Source organism: Cucumis sativus, chromosome 7, assembly GCF_000004075.3.
Source record: "Cucumis sativus cultivar 9930 chromosome 7, Cucumber_9930_V3, whole genome shotgun sequence".
In the NCBI taxonomy this organism is placed as follows: Eukaryota; Viridiplantae; Streptophyta; class Magnoliopsida; order Cucurbitales; family Cucurbitaceae; genus Cucumis; species Cucumis sativus.
Genome location: NC_026661.2, coordinates 5078612 through 5099583, shown reverse-complemented (window position 1 = coordinate 5099583; position 20972 = coordinate 5078612). Strand labels below are relative to the sequence as shown.

General features: G+C 34.0%; 4 protein-coding genes across 4 annotated transcripts; 2 read left to right on the top strand and 2 right to left on the bottom strand.

Moving 5' to 3' along the window:
- The first annotated feature begins 364 nt into the window (after nucleotides 1-364).
- On the top strand, nucleotides 365-2523 carry LOC101214622 (cinnamyl alcohol dehydrogenase 1). Its single transcript, XM_004137046.3, has 5 exons — nucleotides 365-602; nucleotides 713-826; nucleotides 973-1200; nucleotides 1367-1806; nucleotides 2113-2523. The coding sequence occupies exons 1-5, from the start codon at nucleotides 511-513 to the stop codon at nucleotides 2307-2309; spliced, it is 1071 nt and encodes a 356-aa protein (XP_004137094.1). The 5' UTR covers nucleotides 365-510; the 3' UTR covers nucleotides 2310-2523.
- Nucleotides 2524-3934: 1411 nt separating this feature from the next.
- Nucleotides 3935-9366, bottom strand: LOC101220418 (protein unc-50 homolog). Its single transcript, XM_004136910.3, has 10 exons — nucleotides 9046-9366; nucleotides 8365-8432; nucleotides 8205-8230; nucleotides 6972-7062; nucleotides 6493-6588; nucleotides 5387-5455; nucleotides 4843-4901; nucleotides 4637-4759; nucleotides 4484-4555; nucleotides 3935-4402 (listed from the first exon to the last, which is right to left on the bottom strand). Exons 1-10 carry the CDS (start codon nucleotides 9133-9135, stop codon nucleotides 4338-4340), a joined length of 759 nt encoding a protein of 252 aa, XP_004136958.1. The 5' UTR covers nucleotides 9136-9366; the 3' UTR covers nucleotides 3935-4337.
- Nucleotides 9367-10033: 667 nt separating this feature from the next.
- Nucleotides 10034-15614, bottom strand: LOC101220179 (protein TIC 21, chloroplastic). The gene is made up of 4 exons (XM_004136909.3): nucleotides 15176-15614; nucleotides 12091-12348; nucleotides 11388-11591; nucleotides 10034-10536 (listed from the first exon to the last, which is right to left on the bottom strand). Exons 1-4 carry the CDS (start codon nucleotides 15476-15478, stop codon nucleotides 10423-10425), a joined length of 879 nt encoding a protein of 292 aa, XP_004136957.1. The 5' UTR covers nucleotides 15479-15614; the 3' UTR covers nucleotides 10034-10422.
- Nucleotides 15615-18840: 3226 nt separating this feature from the next.
- LOC101219943 (probable carbohydrate esterase At4g34215) lies at nucleotides 18841-20645 on the top strand. The gene is made up of 2 exons (XM_004136908.3): nucleotides 18841-19561; nucleotides 20326-20645. Exons 1-2 carry the CDS (start codon nucleotides 19007-19009, stop codon nucleotides 20551-20553), a joined length of 783 nt encoding a protein of 260 aa, XP_004136956.1. The 5' UTR covers nucleotides 18841-19006; the 3' UTR covers nucleotides 20554-20645.
- The last annotated feature ends 327 nt before the right edge of the window (nucleotides 20646-20972 follow it).

Genomic DNA, 20972 nt, shown 5'->3' with positions numbered 1-20972 from the left:
GGAGGTCCTCGTTTCCGACTAGAACACTTCGGTTGTACATACAATGTCTTCAAATATTAACTATGTGGAAGTTGCTGTTAATAACTAATTCATTACTACACTAATATAACTTAAAACCTTACTTTTATAAAAACAACAAGTTAAGATGTATATTTGAATCTTTTGTAGAATTTTCGAATATAAAATAGAAAAAGAAAATACACAATGTTCATAAGGTGAATAAATAAATAAACATGTGGAGTGAAGCAAAATTATTAAAATTATTTTTGAAGCTAAATAGATTGGGTTTTGTTAAGAGAAGAAAGTATTAATTTGGAGAACTTTTTCTTCTTCTTCTTATTATTATTATTTATAAAGAATTCTCTCATGAAAGTAAAATCGTGAGCGCCATCTCCACTACTTCCTCCCTATTTATAGCTTCATCCATTGCCATTTTCTTCCTAAAAAATTCTCTCTTCTCCATATCTCTGTTTCTCTTTGTTCTCTCGATAATTGTATCAAATCTCTGTAATGGGTAGCGTTGAAAGAGAGAGAAGAATAACCACAGGCTTTGCTGCAAGAGACCCATCTGGGTTTCTCTCTCCTTACACTTACGAACTCAGGTTAGGAGGACATTGAAACGGAGCTCAAATTCGTGCTCTGGTTTTTATTTCTCTCTGTAATATCTTCATTGAATAATAAGTAAAAAAACAAATGAATTGTGAAATTGCAGGGAAACAGGGCCAGAAGATGTTTACATAAGAGTTATATGCTGTGGGCTTTGTCATACTGATGTTCATCAAATCAAAAATGATCTTGGAGTGTCCAATTACCCCATGGTTCCAGGGTAAGAAACAAACAAATAAACAAACCCATTTCTTTTTAATTTACTCTGTTTCTCGAGATTAATAACAATGGTGTTTTTGTTTTTTTGTTTTTTTGTTTTTTTGTTTTTTTGTTTTTTTGTTTTTTTGTTTTTTTTGGATTTTAAAGGCATGAAGTGGTTGGTGAAGTGATGGAAATTGGGGAGAATGTGAAGAAATTTAAAGTGAAGGATATTGTGGGAGTTGGATGCATAGTTGGATCTTGTAAAACTTGTGAGAGATGTGAAACTGATAGGGAACAATATTGCAATAACAAGATTTGGACTAATAATGATGTCTATACCGACGGCCGCCCTACGCAAGGCGGCTTCGCCACCGCTATGGTCGTCGACCAAAGGTAAGCTCTCTTCCTTACAGTTTTCTGATCAAATTCAATCAACTCAATCCAAATGTTTTTGTATTTTTTTTGTCGTTGGATTAGCTTGAGTTCATCGTTTAAAGAATTGGTTTCATGTTAATTACATCATTATATTAAACTAAAAAACTTAACCCTATGTATGCAGGTTTGTGGTGAAAGTACCCGATGGCATGGCACCGGAGCAGGCAGCGGGGCTGCTATGCGCAGGCGTGACAGCGTACAGTCCTCTGAACCATTTTGGCCTAAACAAAAGTGGGCTAAGAGGAGGGATCTTAGGGCTTGGAGGAATAGGGCACATGGGGGTGAAATTGGCAAAGGCATTGGGTCACCATGTCACAGTCATAAGCTCCTCCAACAAGAAGAGGGAAGAAGCTCTAGAGCATCTCGGTGCCGACGACTACCTGGTTAGCTCCGACGAAGCTCGGATGAAACAGGCCGTCGACTCTCTTGACTACATCATCGACACCGTCCCAGCCTTTCACCCTATTGAGCTTTATCTTTCGTTGCTCAAGCTCGATGGCAAGTTGATCTTGTTGGGCGTTATTAATAAACCTCTCCAGTTCGTCTCTCCCATGGTCATCCTTGGTGAGACTTTCTTAATTGTTATCTTCAACAACTCCATACCTTTTACTCTAAATTTGATATTCCATCATCCATTATATATATATATTCTATCTTTATAATAACGAAAATCGTAATTATGATTAGATATGGATTAAAAAATTTGCATGTCTTCAAATAGATAACAAATACTTTTCATTCTTTGTTATATCGTAAATCTAATAATATAAAACTGTCAGTCACATTGTAGCGGCTCTCTATATAAAGAAATGTATATAAATTTAATCTTTTATTTGTATTCTTAACACACATGTGATTGGTCGAATATAGGAAGGAAGACGATCACGGGAAGTTTCATCGGGAGCATGAAGGAAACAGAGGAGATTTTGGAACTTTTCAAAGAGAGAGAATTGAGTTCAACGGTGGAAGTGGTGAAGATGGATTACATAAACAAAGCCATTGAAAGGTTGGAGAAGAATGACGTTAGATATAGGTTTGTGGTGGATGTTGAGGGAAGCAAGTTCTAAATTAAAGAGAGAATTAAAACAATAATCTTGGGGCTGCTTTTTATTTCTTAATGATTATAATATCCCTACTTTTTTGGTGATAATTATAGAAATTTGAAATGTATTAATGTTGGTGTATGAACTTAGATATGTGTTCTTTAAAAGTTTTGAAGTTATGGAATATACCTTTTTATAAAAGCCAACTTTAAAAGGCTATATATTATTGGGTCCTTAATCTTGGTTGCATAATTGATTGGCATTTCCACACCAGACAAATTGGTCAAAAAGGGTCTAAAAACATAATAAATTAATGTGTCATTTCTTAAGATTTTATCATAAACTCATGCTTGAAACATATGTAAAAGTTTCCACATGATTTAGCCTAATTGGTGCTAATGTAATTGAGCACCATTTTAGATCAATCGTAATAAGCTGATTTGATCAATGTAATCGCTTTTTATCTAAAATTAATAATTTTGTCAAATTTAAATTATTGTCACTGTTTTGATTACTTTTATATTTAAAGATCAAGTTGTAGCCGTTAATGGATTAAACGCTTATTAGAATTTTTTTTTAATTACATTTTTTAGTCTAAAATATTTGATATTCATGTGTAATTAATTTCTTAACTTTTAGAACTATCTAATGTGTTTCTAAACTTTAATTTCATTACTAATAATTCTTAAGATTATTTTACACTTAACTTATTCTTGCCTAAGTAATATTTTTCTTAAAATTCACTAATCTATTGAACGTTAAATATTTTACTAGACATAGAATTTAAATCAGTTAGTTTTTATAAAAAAGATATATGAGATAAAAAAATTGAAAGTTAAAAAAATCTACTCGACATTTTTAACATTTAGATACCAGCTTTTAGAAACTTTTGAAAGGTTAAAAATAGAAAAAAAAAATGATAGAAAGTTGGATTTGAAGATAGCCAAACTTGTAATGTAACTTGCTAAATAATAATTAAAAGTAAGGTGTGGAGTACTCAATGACTCAAGTAGTCACATATGAATGGCATTGGGACCTTAAAAGTAATGTGGGACTGGTAAAGAATGGTAGCAGTTGATGAATAACAACATGGAAATCAGTAAAGTAATAAAGTAGTAAGCCAAGTGGGTCAATTTGGAAGATTAAATAATGAATAATTTAAACTTTTTGATCATATATAACATTACTATACCATTATAAGGAAGGTTCTCAATTGATTGGGTATCTACATGTACCTTCTTGCTATCTCAAAAAGTAATATCAAATACTCAAATATGATTATTAACTATTTAAAATATGATAGCTTATATATTTTTAAAAAATATTATTAGAAACTTTGATTGAATCTTAGTGATAGTAGAGAAAGTAGACAAATATATAAAGAGAGGAGTTAGTGAAGGACAAAAATATTGTCAACTCTATAGATCCAAAATAAGTTATTCTTTTAGGAAATTTAGGCTGAATAGCTGCTATTGTTAAGGACAGTTTTGAGATATCATCATATTGCATTGAAAAGTTTAGTTAGGACCTAATGGAAGGTGTTCAAATAATCAAGGAATAATAAGGGATATTTCATGTTTTTAGTGATCATTTTTTAAAATTGGGGATGATCCCACTCAAGCAGTATAACAAAGGAATCTGCAGATACATATTGAGAAAGGCTGATGGAATTAAATTTCTTTTTCAAAGTATATATATTTAAACTGCAGAAACAAAATGTATATTGTAAAAATCATTACATTCAAACAGATCTATTTCATCAAAAATTCAGCCGCATCACCTCACTTGCAGCCGTGACGCACAACAAGATACCAAGATCCTACCCTACTATTCCTGATGATATCTCTGTTCAAAGGTCTGAAAAATTAGCCACTGAGGCTTTAACGACCCGGACCGACGGGCGGACGGACGGACGGACGGCCTCATTTTCTTTCAAGATGCAAGTGAAAATAAATGCAGTCATTAGTAACTTTGTGTGGATGAAATCTCTTTTGATCTATCAAATTTCCTGCCTCAAGATAAGCAAGCTGCAGTCGGATCCGTAAGTCGAGATTATAAGTTCTGACTAAAGTACATGTTCATGAAATATCTTGAAGGGTTGAAGCCGATCAGTATAACTGCGGGGAAAAGAGGGTAAACCAAATTTAATTTAAACACGAGCATTGAAAGAGGGAGTTGTAGGTTTCATGATGACTTACAGATTGGAGTAAGGACAAAGACCACACCAATTGGATAAAGGAAGAATGTAGTTTTCTCCAAAAATGGCAGTACTGCATCATTAAGGCATTCCGGAAGTTACAACAAAAAAGTATACAGACCAGATAGGAACATGGAAAGAAAATGCAGCTTACCGTCATAACCTAAAAAGTTGACATAATGGTAATACGAAGCTCCAATCATGAAAAGCAAATTTGATAGCAATAATGGAATGAAGCCATGGGCTACCAGAAGCGGTGATATAAAGTAATGAATCACTGCAACGAAACCAAGACTTCAGACTAATAGCATAATTGATGCTGGAAAACAAAACACAAATAGAAGCCCTTATCATACTTACCGTAAAGCAAAACAAACATTGGGAAGAAAGAATTGCAGTGCACATCAAATGCGTAGAGCCTAGAACCAGTGAATAATAAATAAACCATATATCAATCCACTAGTTTAGAAGGCTCCAACAGAAGACATTGTGTATATATAATACAATATTAAAACCCAAAAGTCTACTAAAATGCTAATGTTTGAGTTTTCTGTTTTTCAAATTTATGCTTGATTCTTTCCAATTTTTCTATTAGTTTCCACCTCTCTAGAAAACTCTTGAATTCCTAATCAAATTCCAAAAACAAAACAAAATGTTTCCGAAAACTACTTCCTTAAGTTTTCAAAAGTTGGCTTGGTTTTTGAAAACATGAGTAGAGAATGTAAAACATAGAAAGTTGTGAGTGGAGATAGAGTGTTTCTAAACTTAATTTGAAAAAACCAAAAACAAAATATTTATCAAACCAAGCCTAAAAAATTGTAAAAATGCAGTTTAGTTTGGAAATTGATGCTCAACAGAAGTTTAATTGAAGATATAAAACTAAAATGAGAGTTGTAGATCTTGCCATTCAACCCGTTGCTCAACTACATGACTGCCTGGTGTCTCTTCTCGAAGGTAAGCATTGGTTAGTAACCTGAAAATATGTTCAAGTAATATAAATGTTCACTATAAATTACATCAGCAAACAGCATACTTATATTACCGAAAAGAATTATATCAGCATACTGAAAAAGTATTTCAACAATAAAAATTGAGGAAGTGTTTGAACTTCATACAAATGCTGAAGTGGTCAACGGAGATAACAATTCAGCATCAACAGGTTGTTAACAAAGGTTAAGAACCATAAAGAAATTGTATCGGAGTACAGAGGACCTCAACAACGAAAAGGGAAACAGCGAGATTCCCTATTCTAAGCCACATTTCTTTGGCTGATAATAAAATGCACAAGTTTTTATTTATTAACTTTCTGTTTTTTGTGAGAAAACTTGATTTTTATTAAGAAAAGATGAAAGAATACACAAGCAAAAATAGTCCACAAAAAGACCAACGAATTACAAAAAAATCCCTAGAAATCGCAGCCTAGAGGGAAATAGAGAATCTAACAGTGGACCAAAAGTCATTAGAAGAACTCTCCAACCCTCTGAGATTCTGTTGTTTCTCTCACTCATAAAATAGTACACACACCCTAAAAGAATGCATAATTGTACAAATTCATGCCCAACATGCGATAACAGGAAAGTAATAGATTTACTGTACAACGTCAAATTAGGGCCCATACCCTCAGTGCAATCACTCGTTGTCGAAGAGATACGATCCACCAAAATACATGAAAAGTGAAAATTCCTTCTGAGAATGATATTATTATGCAGTCAAACTAACTGATCACCCTTAATATAACTTTCACATTCATATTATTCATATGTCTATTCCACTGAGTGCAGAAACAAATATATGAAATTAAACTCAGGAGAGCCTTAGATAAGGCACATCTTATAAGGACGGTTCAAGTCCTAAGAGCAGATCAGGACAGACAAGAGAACAATCAGTCAATATGTAGAACATAAGCATTTGAGATGATAGCAAAAGATTAATAACTTTTGTGTAGATAGAAAACAAATTTGTTTGTAAAATCATGTAGTAACATGCACATACAACAGAGAAATAACTTACCAACAACAAGTTGCCAAAATCGCTCCAGTTATTAGCAAATGGAAGAGCAGTACAGAAATAACTACAAAAGAGGCATGTGCAGCACTATGATCATATCTGAAATATTAACAAAATTTGACAATCAGAAAACACAACTTAGCCATAAGTTAGCTTAATTTCTTAATAGAGAACGTCATACAAAGAAATTTATATGGAGAAAGAAAGGTCCAATTATACCCATCAAGAGAAAAGATTTCAATTATCACCTTAAGTGTACAGGTTACATATTTCTTTCATTTTACTTCTTGTTTCAGTCATTTTGAGAGTATGTGTCTATTTATTCTTGGTGAGAGAGAGGGAGAGCCCAAACCACCATCTCAAGACTTTCAGTGACTCTCTCACGACAAATATTTTGGGAAGGCCCTACCATAACGGATGTGTGCTTTTATAATAAAATAAACCAACAAAGTGCTACTGCATAGAACCATGGCTACACTTACGCAGCACAGTAAGCCAGGGTTGCAACAGCCAAAAGAAGACTGCAGATCACAATAAAAGCAGGATCGTCACGAGCCCACTGATTCTTAGTTTCTGACACAAGAAAAAAGCAAAGAACTTTTCATTTGAGTTTTAATACATGGAAAACCTTTATACTACACATATTACATCTATTGTTAAAAATAAATATATTCTTCTTATTCTTTTCCTTTCAGAAAGTGAAACAAATCTCATTAACGCAATGAAATACACGAAAGGGAGGAGACGTCCAAGGCTAATGTGGGTTGCAAAAATCCCCTCCAAAAAAATGTTTCTAGCTTACACAATTGAAAATCCTAACAAAACAGAAAGAGGATATGAGAAATACCCAACACAAAGGGGAAAGGAAAGGCCTAAAAACAAATAGGAACTAGGAATAAAATCCTCAGCATAAAAGGTCCATCTCTATCACTTTACAAATCTCTTAAACACAAAGTTCAATGACTGGTTCTTCCAATAAGCATCAATTCAACAGAACACAAGTCAAGCCCACACCAATACCTCCCAAAAAGTCTCAATATAATTAGAAACCAATATATCAATAAGAAAATAATTAGATTTTAACTGTCAATACTACTTTCAGAGCTTCTGCTTTTCAATTGATCATAATTTCTCCCCTCTACATCAACAGAAGACATGCAAAGGCCACACCCACATCTCTCAACAAGTCTCAATGTGATTAACAGACAATTATTATGAGAAACACCCCAACAGAACAAAGAAGGGGAATCCTAACCAGCAAGAACTGAGACCTAAGATAAGCACACAAAACATCAAGAGTCAAAAACCTAAGAATCAGTCTGCGAAAATTTAATGGTCACCTCCATGGCTCCATCGCCTATTTCACCACCAACTTATGTAAAAATTTATACTATAGAAATAAGATTCCCCTATGTAACAACCTTAATATAAAACCCTGCATTTTTAAGAAAAAATTATGTCTTGAATTTAAGTATATATTCACTACCTTCATCTAGTAACATGTTACAATGGCAGTGATAATCTATGAGAGGAACTAACAATAAAGTTAAAGTGTACAGTATATAGGAAAAGATCTAAACAACTTGTAAACTGGATTACATATAAGCATAAATCCCTCGAGTATAATAACAGATTCTTCAGCACCACTACAATCAGCACACACACGCACACAAAAAGTGTAAATAAATAAACTATTTGATGTTAGATGTACTTACGCTTGTGATACTTGGTATGCTGATAGCTGCGCCCATAGTAAAATTTCAAAAAAAAATTCCAAATAACAACGATTAGGAAAGGGATAAAAATTAAACTTGAAATAAAGTTTGCTTCAGCTCCTACTGAGTGACAACAGGCAAATAAGAACCAATTACTTACACAACTTTTGGTGACGTGCAGAGATGAAGCATTTGCCAGAATGTATATTCGATGTCCATTTGTTGCCACTACAAGCAGCCAGATAAAGGGATAACTTGTTAAATTCAAGCTACATCAGATGAGAAGATAATTGAAAGAAAATTCGTTTCATTTCGAGGCCAATTCCCAAAAATTTATTTTGTAACCAAGAATATGACAAAATTTCAAGGACAGAACTATCCAAAGCATGTTGAGGAAGCAATAAATTATGTAACAAATCCAGAAAACAACTGAAACTTGTTCTCATCACAACCAAGCTCGAACTATCCAACTAATACTGCTTGAATTCACAAGATCGAAGACTCCACGTGGCACCACGCCGAATACATCAAAGAATCAAACAGAAATCACGAATAACAGAACAACAAATGATCTAACCAAAAAGAAGCAGGTAAAAATAAATCGCGACTAAAATACAAAATAAGAACAAAAATTCAATAAGAACTATGACAACACTACTCCAATGTTTACATTGAAGGCATAAAACATCCTCAAACAACAATAACACGAAATCAGATAACCTCATACCGCCTGAAGATGAATAGTTTAACAAATTGGATACGAAAAGTAGGAGTCCGATTAAGAAAAGAAACGGATCTGCTAGAGAATGAAAATAGAGATAATCTGAGAGAGTGAGCGAACCTTGACAATTCGACGAAGGTATTGTAGATACATAGGATTAGCTCGAGATGTAGAGGACGAGGAGCGCCCTCTGGAAGCTGTGGGCAACATCTCTGTGTTGGTACAAATTGGGCGTTCTAGTTTCACCGGCGAAAGTTGAATTGTTGTATAGCCAGTTATTTTGGTCTGAGATCTGAGAATTCTCCGAACAAACAATCTCTCCTCTTCTCCGTCGACGAGTTTCAGAAAACGGGCGAAGAAGGTGGGAAATGACCCCTCTCTCTCTCCCCTCTACACTCTTCTCTCTCTCCTCAAATGTTACTATAAAAAATTGATTTTGGCCCAAGTTTATAAGCATACTCTCAAATTATTATCTTTTTCTATACAACTATGGGTAAAGCATTGTAATGAACTATGGGTAAAGCATTGTAATGGCAATCATGTTAACACCATTTGCTACAGAAGTAACGTCCATTCATATCATATTTTGTAAATATTTTGATTGAATATGTTATAATTGAAACTTTTTACTATGAAACCGTGATTTGGGTTTATTTTTTATAACCTTTATCTTATCTAGTTTTAATAGTTTGCACGTTTGATCAAGGTGAATTCTTTTCATCTTCATCTGTCCATGTTAACGTGACAATTTTAGATGAATTGACTTGCAAATCTAGAAATAGTACACATACAACGTAGAAACAAAAAACTAACTACAACTATTTGATGTTTAAGTTAGAAAACTATTAGTAAAAATTAAATTTAAATTTAGCGTTTGGTTAGAATTATGAGAAGTGCACTCCAAAACTTATTTTGTTTCATCTATCGTAAATATTTTCAACAATTTTCACCAACTTCACTATTTACAGTAATTTTTTTTGTTATTTTAAATTAGGTAAATAAAACATAAGAAAACAACTACAATTTTGAATAACATAAGATTAAAACGAAATAATAAAAAAATCATTTAGTAAAAGATTGAAATTAAATTTCATAAACCAAGTACAGGAAACACCAAAGATTCATGTAATTATTTTTCACTAAAGAAAGAAAAGAAAGGTACATAGTAAAATGAATGAGATTTAAAACTCATAGACAGAACCATATTTGAATCTATACTTGATAAATAGAAGAGTTTGAAATGGCCTGCCTTCTAGTCTTCTAATACAATACATTAAACTTCCATTTAAGCTACCCGCATCAAAACATCTTTAAGGACCTCTGCAACTATTCAATGTCTCATACAAGAGTACCCCAAGGAGATGAGCGAAACAAACATTCAAATGCCTTTTGATCACGCTTGAAAATGGATACTAAACTCGCAAGCTATTCACATCGTGTCACCTCTGATGTCGAATTGATTGCTGTATTAACTCACTAGAAGGGTGATGGTGGAGGTTATGCCATTCGAGGTATAGGAATACTATCTGTAGCAGGTAATGTCACTGAGCGGAGTAGCTCTAAGGAGAAAACGAGCCCCAGGAAATGAGAGAGAATAGTGTTTGCAGAAGCCTGCAAATATGAAAGTTAGAAAAAGTTGTTCGATGGCATCAAGAATCAATGTACATTTTGATATGCCTTGTACAAGTTTGATTCATTGGTTCTTTTCAACATGGCTCTTCTGGTTCTTTTCAAGAGAACACATATTTCTTTATACTCTCATGACTGCCATTAGTTAAAGAAGAAGTAGAATGATATGTTCTAGCAATCAATAAAGCATACATAACATTCACCGTTGCCATTATTAAAACTCCTATAAACCATTGCTAAAAGATAGCAATGAATTGTCAATTGAGATGATATTGATAGCATGTTTGCTGTGACTCTAAAATGGTTAAAATCGCTTGTCATTTTCAAAATCACTCTAAAACATTTTTTTAAATCATTCAAAATCAATTTTGATGATATAAAAATTGCAGCTTCTTTTAAACGAAAATGAGACTTTTCATTGAAATAATGGATTGAGTCCAAAGCTCGTGTATATGGGGTGAAACGAAATAAAAACAGCATACTTCCCCAAACAAGGCTAGAACCCTAATATAAAACATAGACTAAACTTCTAAAGACACGGTAATATTTTAATATAAACAAATAACTTGAGTTGAATAATCAGCAGAGTATTTAAATAAGAGAAAAATCACAATTAAAAGAGTAACATTAAATGCTAAATAAATTTTGATTGATTAAAGTCGTGTTTAAGAGTGATTAGAAACATGATGAAAGTGATTTTTACAATTTCAAAATCATTCCCAAACATTGTTTAAGCATGGCAGTTCAACCAATTTTCACCTTAAGTTTAACAGCGTTCGTCATCTGAAAATTTTGTTCTCCAGCAAACTAACAATTGAGGGAAAAATACATACCTGTACTAGGAATACATCCAAAGCAAGAACAGGGCTATTCCCAGGGGAGGCAGCCTGGTAATATGGAATTGCTGAGGAAGTAAGAGCCTTAGCAACTAACAATCCCACCGTTGCTTGCATCCCCAGAATGGCAGCACCCATGCCTAACAGGTTTACTACTATTCCATTTCTGAGGCTGTTCACAACATCGGCTCGAGGAGGAGCCTGAAATTGGGATCAATAAATAAGAAGAGGAAGCTTGAGTTCAGTCAAGTTGCTACTTTATTTTGCACGTGCTCATATTTAGCAGATAAAATTATATCAAAATAGGTACTCCAATTAGAAATAGTGCAAAAATAAATGAGGAGAAGAAAGATGCTAAAAGCTGGATGTATAAACAAGTTACGTTTCTCAAGTAAAAAAAAAAGGATTTGTAACATAAAGGAAATCCGCTGGAGATGAAGTGCCTTGCCCATATAGATACCAATCTCTCGGCAAGGTGCCAATTTAATGTCAGCCTAAAGTTTGTCATGTTTATGTATAGATAGAAGAAAGGTAAGAAAATTGATAAAGCCTTTTGAAATCTTTGCTAGAGTAAAGACGAAATAATTCAAGTTGTAATGTAAAGGTTATCTTGTTTCAATTTTCAAATAGATAAATGCCATAACTTTTACAGCAAAGAAATCATGTTTATTAGCAGATAGAAACACAACAATTATAATACCTTGGAGGGTTGATTTGCAGTCCGTTGAAGTTTGTCAGAAAGCCGAATGTATCCAAATGACCAAAATACAGAAATGAAAGCTGCCACAATACCACCAGCAGTAGCATAAAAAGTGGCCGGTGATGTAATTTTCCCAGTGATAACAACAGAGAATGAGAGAATAACAGCAGCGACAATTGTGCACACCAACTGTCCCCAAAATCCGAGACTACCCAACCTCTTGAAATACTTCGATGTCTTCTCTAATCTCTTTGCCACCTAGACCATCAAAGTGATTTAGTTCATTATATGATTAGTAATAATGATAGAGATGCAGTAGTCTAGGAACCTCTCGATAGAAATCATAATTTAAAAGTAGTAAGTACAAAAGTATAGAACTTAACTAAATAAGCTGCCAAGTAACCAAAAATTACACAGTAAACTACTTAACTAACCACAGACCAACTCAACTAACAGTATCAGCAAATAACAGTCAGAAGCGAGGTGAACCAACTTACCACATGGGAGATACAATATTAGCCTAGATGACATGATCAGATAGTTTCTGTTTGTAAGAGTTGTAAAGAATGTGGTAGTTTTGAAGTTTATAATTTGGTGGTAGTATTTAGTCTATTCTAGTCTACTTTGATCTTAATAGTATACATATTTTTTAAGATTATAGGGCTTATTATAATTTCCAGTCTATAGTTTCCAATGGAAAAGCTTTATTGCAATACATCTCTTGGCGTTCTTGAGATTTCTCTCCCCATTTCATTTATTAATGAAATCATTTAGTTAAAAATAAATAAATAATTTTTTTTTAAATATATATATATGTAACACTCTGTTAGGTACTTAAGCATCTTGGAGAGCCACACCCCAAAAGCCAGCTATTGGAGTGGGAGAGCCAAACCACTTAAGTACCACATTGGTCTTCCCATTCTAACCAATGTAGGACAGAGGCATCTCAAACTACCTTGGTTTCTAACAATAACCCATCCTTGGAAAACTGACGTCCCGGTAGCTACTTTGACGGTACTTCACTCGACCACACCCGATCAGAGCCTTCATTGGTTTCACTTTGAAACGGGGTATCGGTACTTCAGCACCTTGGAGAACCACACCCCAAAAGTTGACTTTTGGGGTGGAAGAGCCAAGCCACTTAAGTACCACATTGGTCATCCTATTCTAACCAATGTGGGATAAAGGCATCCCAAACTACCTTGGTTCCTCACACACCTCTTCACTACTTGGACTAATGCTAATTTGCCCTGCAATATGTTAAATGCCCAGACCATTTTCCACAGCTTACAGAAGTTGATAAGAGCTAGCCTTCAAGATGAGATGGTACAAGGCAGGTATTGAACTGATATTGATCCTATGCTAGCCATCTGGCCCATGTTGTGGTATTCGTAAGGTCTCCTCGCCCATGTGTGGTATTTGTAAGGTCTGCACAGAGCATGATACTTTCCTATCAATTTCATACACAGTGTCAGGATGATTGAGACCATCAAATTGAGCATATTTCCATACTAAGTACATTACATCATACTCGGGACTTCTTGATGAAGTCCATAATAAAATTATCCCATGCCAACAGTCCGATAGGTTGTGGCCACAGACTATAGTACATTTGGAAATTTTCATTAACACACCTGAATGTCCCCCTCAAACTACAACAGTACTGTTTTGGCGGAAATAAACGAGAAGGGACCCTTGGTTACTACCAAATACAAATGCCCTTTAGCCGATCATTTATCCAACTCCATAATACAGTGTGCGGGAGAGAGCTGGCCTTCCATAATAGACCGCTGGACTCAGTTTTGGGCTAGGTAGAAGTTTCCTTTTACATGCTCCTTCACTGCTTTAATATATCCTCTTTTGTCTAAAAAAAAATTATCCTCCTCGCGATAGAGAGAGATGTTAAAATTACCTCTGAAGGTAAATATGAAGGGGCACCAACTGCTTTATTCTCTATTTCATGCCAGTACTGAATTTAGAAATCATAATCCCATAAACTTTGTCAACCACATGTGAGGCTCATATTCACTAGCTTTGTTCTATCAAATATTCAGTCTTATTCGATGTGGGCAACAAACCTCCATCTAATTGAGTAGGTCATAAGTTCTAAAGTAATGATAGTTTAAAAACCATCCTCGAAGCCCATCAAAACGCTAAAAATTGAAAATTGAAAAAAAAGAAAAACCATTTGTTTTCAGCATTCTTAAGTTCAAAAGAGTAAAAAATAGTCCTAGTTTAAACTGCCATAGCTCAAACCTCGATATTTCTGAAGAATTGTTCAAATCAATATTATTTTTCTAATCACTAGTCGAGGCATAGAGATTTTAAGCCTCAGTGCATTTTCGCAAAGGCATAAGTCCCGAGGCTAAAACTTAGAGCCTTGCCTCAATAGCTTTTTAAAACATTGACCTTACCAAAGCCCAAACCCCTCCCAATGACTTTCCTTATCATTAAAGTAAAGACTCGTAGTTCTCTCAAGCCAGATTTTCCATAAGGACGGAAAGAAACAGTCTACCATAAACTTGCCCCTCTATCACAAAAAGGGGGAGGAATAACACCTCTTCCATCATAGCCCTACACAACCTTTTGCAGATCATCTGAAGACCAAAAGACTGCAGGAATCTATCCCAAGTCACTGCACCATATATACCAACAATCCCATAAAACAAGGTCCAGAATCTCCACAACCTCCTTACATACTCTACACCACTAAGGACCGACCATATCAGAAGAACATTATTTAACACAATCTATAGTGTTACTGCTCCCATGGGGAACTGCCAGGCAAAATGTCTGACCTTCTTGGAAATTCAAAGCTTCACAGCAAGAAGAACAAGGACGAGTGGGAGGGTTAGACCCACACAAGAGAAGAGTTAAATAGTAAACAGCTAAAACCTTCGGTAGGAATTGCCATCCATAGTTAGAAAAGATCACGAAAATAGTAAACACAAAGGTTCGCCTATGATTAAGCATTTCACCAAAGAAATTAAAGCAAGGGCAGCCTAATTTTCAATACTACATTTCCTGGTCAATTAAACATCAGAATCAAAAGGGTTGAACCCAAAAGCATTAGAAGAAAGAGAACCTGAGCCAGTTTTGCCTTTTCAGCCTCATCATTTGGGGAAACAGTCGGGGAAATGGGACTAGAAGAAGCGCGTGTTTCCGAGCAAAGCTGTCCTCTACTATGCTTCAGAGTACCAAAAGTCTTCAAAAGCAACAACGAAGAAGAAGAAGATGGAATGGCACTAAATGGAGGGAGGGAATTGAAGGAGTGGCGGACAGAGATGGGCCGGCGATGGAAGCGGCTAAGGTGTAAATCCGATGAATAAACTGCGGCAGTGGCCGGGAAGGGACCGGTGCGAGCCACCGGGGAGAGTAGGGACTGCATGATTGAGGATCAAATGCAATTTTGATAGCGCTGCAGGCAGAGAGCCCACAGTGGATGTTAGAGGAGTTAGCGTTTTGCTGTGCTTTGGGGATGGCTTCTAAATATTTACCTTAATTGCTTTTTCTTCTCTCTTTCTTTCTGTTTTATTTTTATTTATCTCAAATTTCATATTTATCTTAGGTCTAAGTAGGGATGAACCTGAAAGACCGAAAACTGTAATCGACCGAATTGAGAGTGATCAGAGATAAGACGGCTTAAACTGACCTTGATCTATAGATCTTCCGACTAATAATCTACTACTTTTTTTTTGCAAATGTATTGTAATAAATGCTAAGGTGAGAATTTGAATAGGGACATTTTGTCCACAGGAACATAAATGTGCCAGTTGGCTAATCTAATCTAATCTACAACTTTTGGTCGAAATTAGTTTGAAGGTTTAGAATATGCTTTAAGCCATGGACCTATATAATTATGGTCATTTCCAATAAAAAAAAAATTGTATGCTAAAAGATGGAGAACAAATAATTAAAGATGACTTAACTTCAAAGAAAAATTAAAAAATAAATGTGAATCCTCGCAGCATTGCAAATGAAATACAATCAACAATATCTAAATACGGAACTCGAAATTCAGCTACTCATCATGACTTTGCGACCATAAACTCGACTTGGATTTGATTGATTATGATATAAGAGGTGAAAATGAAGAGAGATAAGTATCTAAAATCTAGCTTAAAAGTGCACAAAAGATTGAAGATGAGATGCTCTAAAAATGGACACAAAAATAAACAATGTACAAGTTTGTTCTATAATTATTTCAAACTTGCACACAAAAAGTGTTGTCAATCTTTACAGCATCAAGACGTTGTAAACTGCATTTCTCTACCTTAAGGGTTGTATGAGATGATGTTGATGTTCCCAAGTCCTTTTAACTCCAATGGTTCATGATCCTCGACCAAATTAACTTTTCAACTTTGAATTGCTTAAAACTACAAAACAACCGTATAAAAATGTGAAAACATGAGAATGAGTTTCAAAACTAGCGAGAACAGTCACTATGCTTAAGGACAACACTTACCATATACTATTATAGATCTTATAGAAATTTATCAACTCCATCAATAAGCGGACTAAATAATAGATTTTTAAAAAATTATCTAAAAACTCAACACCTCATTCAATTCTTATAATTTTTATAATATTATAACTCATATCTTAAGTTAAAAATATACACACAACTCTCTTGTTTAAGATGGGTTTTTGTTTCTTGATTTTCAAGAAAACTAACCTACTTTGTTCACTTTCACACTTTTCTTTTTCTTTTCTTCTTTTCTCTATTTCCTAAACAAAAGTAACATTCTATCACTTTTTTCGCTATATAGTACAAGAGAAGACATTCAACACAAAATAATTTTGGGTTTCTTCTTTTAAAAAAGATATTCCAAACACACATTTAGGGTTAAAGTTTTATTCTCACTCTTTGATTTACAAAAAAGAAAAAAAACTTACACTTTTAAACAATTTAGAGGTTAATTGATTTTGAAAAATTGCATAAAAATCTATAAATTTGAGAAAAAAAATTACGGATATTCCAAAAATTGAGCCGATTTTTAAAAGAAGCGTCTTTGGTTGATGTTACTAACATGTGAAGTTATAAATTTGTCATTTTTTAATCTTTTTTCTTATACGGAGCGATTTACTTTTATTTTATTTTTTGGCTCTAACACGTTTTTCTTCGTTAGCAAATTTTCACCATTTTGCTTAACAATTGAGCACAATCTCCATTTGATGAATCCCACAATTAATCTTTTGTTCCATCCGTCAAATGAGATACTCAAAATTGACGACACTTGTATGTTCCATGCCCAAGTCTAGTTGAAATTGATGTCCCTCTTCCATTCTATTTCTCAACTAGGGTGAGATATATGGGAAGATATGGTATTTGATTCTAAGAGCAAGACCGAGAGAGTGGAATATATTGTATCCATGGTGTTTAATTTACAGATGGATCGTCACCAAGAACAAGATAAGTTTTTCTATGTATAGAAGTTTATTTTGATAATTTCACTCGAATTTGATATCAACAAGGAGTCATTTGACATTTGTTTAAAAAATTTGGATTCGATTCACATTCTAAGTCCATTTCATATATCTTCAATGCAAGTTTTCAAGTTAGTGGGCTCATTTGGGAACCCTTAACTTTTTTAAGATGAGACATTTTTAAAATAATAAACTATTAAAACTATTTATAAAATCTAGTAAAATTCATCCAAACCCACCATAGTTTATTTAATACTTTTTTCATTATTTTGTAAACAATTTCAATTTTTGTGCTATTGTTAACTATTCTCTTTTAATTAATTTTATTTTGCATTATATCAAAAGTCACTTTTATTTTTTTAATTATTTTAATTTCTAATTCGTTATTGATAAGAAACATTTTAAACTCTAACAAAATAAATCAAAAAGTTTGTAAATTATAGCGAAATTTAAGATTTCGTCAATTACTAGATTTAACATTTTTTAAAGTATGAGGTTACATGATCTTTGTTATTTCAACTCAATCGAGAGGAGGAGGAGGTGCTCACCTCAACGACGATCAAAAGACATAAATGATAGAAGTTATCTTAGACACATCAATATTATTACTTTTAAAGCTACAACACAAAAACTACGTTTTGAAATATTTAATCTTGATAGCTTATTTCTCACATGCTAACTTAATTTAAATCTAGCATGGTATATTTTCTAATATTAACACCAACAACAAAAACAAACAAATATATTGTTTATTATTTTGTCTCGTGTTAAACTATATTAATTATATTAAATACATACTCTTTTGGAAATTTTTAAATATTAAAAAAAACTAATACTACTAATAAGTAGTCTTGAGAACTCCTCTTATTTTAGGTGACCCCACAAGAACGGTAATAATAATAAAGTCAATTAAACAAATAACTAAAAATCTCAATCGGATTTTGGTTTGGAAAAGACTGATCAACGAAAAGAAATGAAAACTTGATTGATCAAAACTATAATGAAATTCCTAAACATGCATTCAAACACAATAATACACAGAAAAACATAAATTTGGAGAGAACACTATGTTAAAATTTTATTCAAATTCAAGTTGTCGAAAACTTTAACTCTATTCATACTAATTAAAAATGTCATGTAAAATGTCACACCATTAAATAAATTTGTATTTTAAATTCATATTAAAAATGTGATTAAATCTGAAAATGTAAATGAATCTTAATTTTTAGAATCATTATATATTAAGTAACTCTTGAAGTTCGAACATCGAGTTAATATGTAGCTTAAAAATCAATATCAATTATTTGCGAATACCATCGGTTTAATATGTGTGCGTGTTAAGCTAGATAACAAAAGGGAGTAAACAAACGGTCAGCTTATTTTTATCATCCACGCGCAGAAAAAGCCAAAACACACGAGTCCTTTCGACAAACTCATCCATCATTTAACACCCAGCCCATCACCACCACCACATTCTATCATCAAAATCATGGCAACGACGACCGATACAGATCCCATCCACACAGATCCACCTCCAAACAAGCAGATCTTCATCCTCTCCGGACAAAGCAACATGGCGGGACGCGGCGGCGTCTTAAAGAAGCTCCGCCGATGGGACGGCGTGGTTCCACCCGAAGCACACCCGCACCCATCGATATTCCGGCTGAGCGCGAAGAAGCATTGGGAGGCGGCGTGTGAGCCACTACACGCCGACATCGACACAAAGAAGACATGTGGGGTGGGGCCGGGGATGGTGTTCGCGAACGGAGTGAGAGAGCGGGTGGGGACAGTGGCGCTAGTGCCGTGCGCCGTCGGAGGAACGGCGATCAGAGAGTGGGCGCGCGGGGAGAAGCTGTACGAGGAGATGGTGAAGAGGGCGAGAGACAGCGTGAAGGGGGGTGGGGAAATTAAGGCGATCTTGTGGTTTCAAGGCGAAAGTGACACCTCTACTGAACATGACGCTGATGCGTATCAGGGGAATATGGAAGCCCTTGTTGCTAATGTGCGCCGGGACTTGGCTTTGCCTTCTCTCCCAATCATTCAGGTTAGTCTTATTATTACTAATAATAATTGAAGTATATAGTAATGTATTTTTAAAATTAACCAAATAAATCAAAATATTTATAAACTAATAAATTAAAATATTTATACACCAATAAATTTTTATCATTATCTATGAACGTTACTATAAAAGTATATCATTTATCATTTTATTGGTGTCTATTAAAAGGGTTATTTTTTACTATTCCAATCTTTTAAAGTATAGTATTTTTTTTTGTCTTTCGTATTTATTTTCTTGTAAATTTTCAGAACTTTTTTAATGTTTATTTACAGGAGATAATGGTCACCCTCATATAGGTTATCTTCCTACAAGTTCAAAATTTCTCATTTCTTAATTAGAATCACTTTTAGGATAACGTGTATTTAAAGCACGATTCTTTTATATGCTTACAATTTTTAATTGATATTTAGTTTTCAACTTTATACTTTATTCTATATTTTGGGTTGATCGTAGTTTTTCCAATTATAAAATATAAATGTCACAACAAATAAAATTATAATCTAAGTATGATCAATATCACATTGTATGCATGAATTCATAAAATGTATTTGTAAGTACACTCTAAAAAAATGCTACATATGTTTAATCAAGTTGCTCAGTTTTTCCAACTTTACCATATAAAAATGACTTAATTCTGAAATTGGTTAGACCCTAAACCTAAATCCTAAGCTGTAGAAGTATATGTTAATTAAGAAAATGATATCATGGATATAGAATTATGAGATTCTGTGTGAAAATGGGAACAGGTTGCATTGGCATCAGGATTGAAGTACACTGACAAGGTGAGGGAGGCTCAATTGGGGATGAAAATGGAGAATTTGGTGTGTGTTGATGCAATGGGATTGGAACTACAAGAAGACAACCTCCATCTCACAACACATTCTCAGGTTATTTTAGGGCAAATGTTGGTTGATGCTTACTTTACCCACTTTGCTCCACCACTTTCAAATGAGTGTCACTCTAGTTCTCATTGATAACTATTTGGTTCCGTTTACCATTTTGGAGTAATGGTGATGTATCGCACTTTTGAAGTTAGTGATTTCGATCCTTGATAGAGTATGGCGCATATCGACTTCACAAGGGCAAAATTGGATCTAAACTTTGTTATATTTGGAAATTCTTTTGCATTGTGCTATGTTGTTAATAGTTTGCATCTGATTGTTATATTTGCAATTGTGTATTCGTTTTTTGGTTCTTGAAAATTTTCTTATATGTATTACTTTCACGTTTAATGTTTTTTTTTTCTTCCTATTATCCACTATTTATATGTATGTTCAACTTCAAATCAACTCCAGTGGACGGGGTGTTGTCATTTGATGAAGACAAAATATCTACTAGAGAAAGTGGACTTTGAGTTGTTGGACTTTAGTGTTGCGTGGACATGCAATTTTGC

Bases quoted from the DNA above. Each gene is read 5' to 3' on its own strand.
- LOC101219943 (XM_004136908.3), top strand. From the start codon at position 19,007: ATGGCAACGACGACCGATACAGATCCCATCCACACAGATCCACCTCCA. The intron at 19,562-20,325 runs GTTAGTCTTATT...AAATGGGAACAG, and splicing joins CTTCTCTCCCAATCATTCAG to GTTGCATTGGCATCAGGATT.
- LOC101214622 (XM_004137046.3), top strand. From the start codon at position 511: ATGGGTAGCGTTGAAAGAGAGAGAAGAATAACCACAGGCTTTGCTGCA. The intron at 1,201-1,366 runs GTAAGCTCTCTT...CTATGTATGCAG, and splicing joins GCTATGGTCGTCGACCAAAG to GTTTGTGGTGAAAGTACCCG. The intron at 1,807-2,112 runs GTGAGACTTTCT...GGTCGAATATAG, and splicing joins CTCTCCCATGGTCATCCTTG to GAAGGAAGACGATCACGGGA.
- LOC101220179 (XM_004136909.3), bottom strand. From the start codon at position 15,478: ATGCAGTCCCTACTCTCCCCGGTGGCTCGCACCGGTCCCTTCCCGGCC. The intron at 11,592-12,090 runs GTATTATAATTG...TCCCAATTTCAG, and splicing joins CTGCAAATCAACCCTCCAAG to GCTCCTCCTCGAGCCGATGT. The intron at 10,537-11,387 runs GTATGTATTTTT...TCATATTTGCAG, and splicing joins TGGATGTATTCCTAGTACAG to GCTTCTGCAAACACTATTCT.
- LOC101220418 (XM_004136910.3), bottom strand. From the start codon at position 9,135: ATGTTGCCCACAGCTTCCAGAGGGCGCTCCTCGTCCTCTACATCTCGA. The intron at 4,902-5,386 runs GCAAGATCTACA...CACTGGTTCTAG, and splicing joins GTTGAGCAACGGGTTGAATG to GCTCTACGCATTTGATGTGC. The intron at 4,403-4,483 runs GTAAGTCATCAT...TTTTCCCCGCAG, and splicing joins CTTTGTCCTTACTCCAATCT to TTATACTGATCGGCTTCAAC.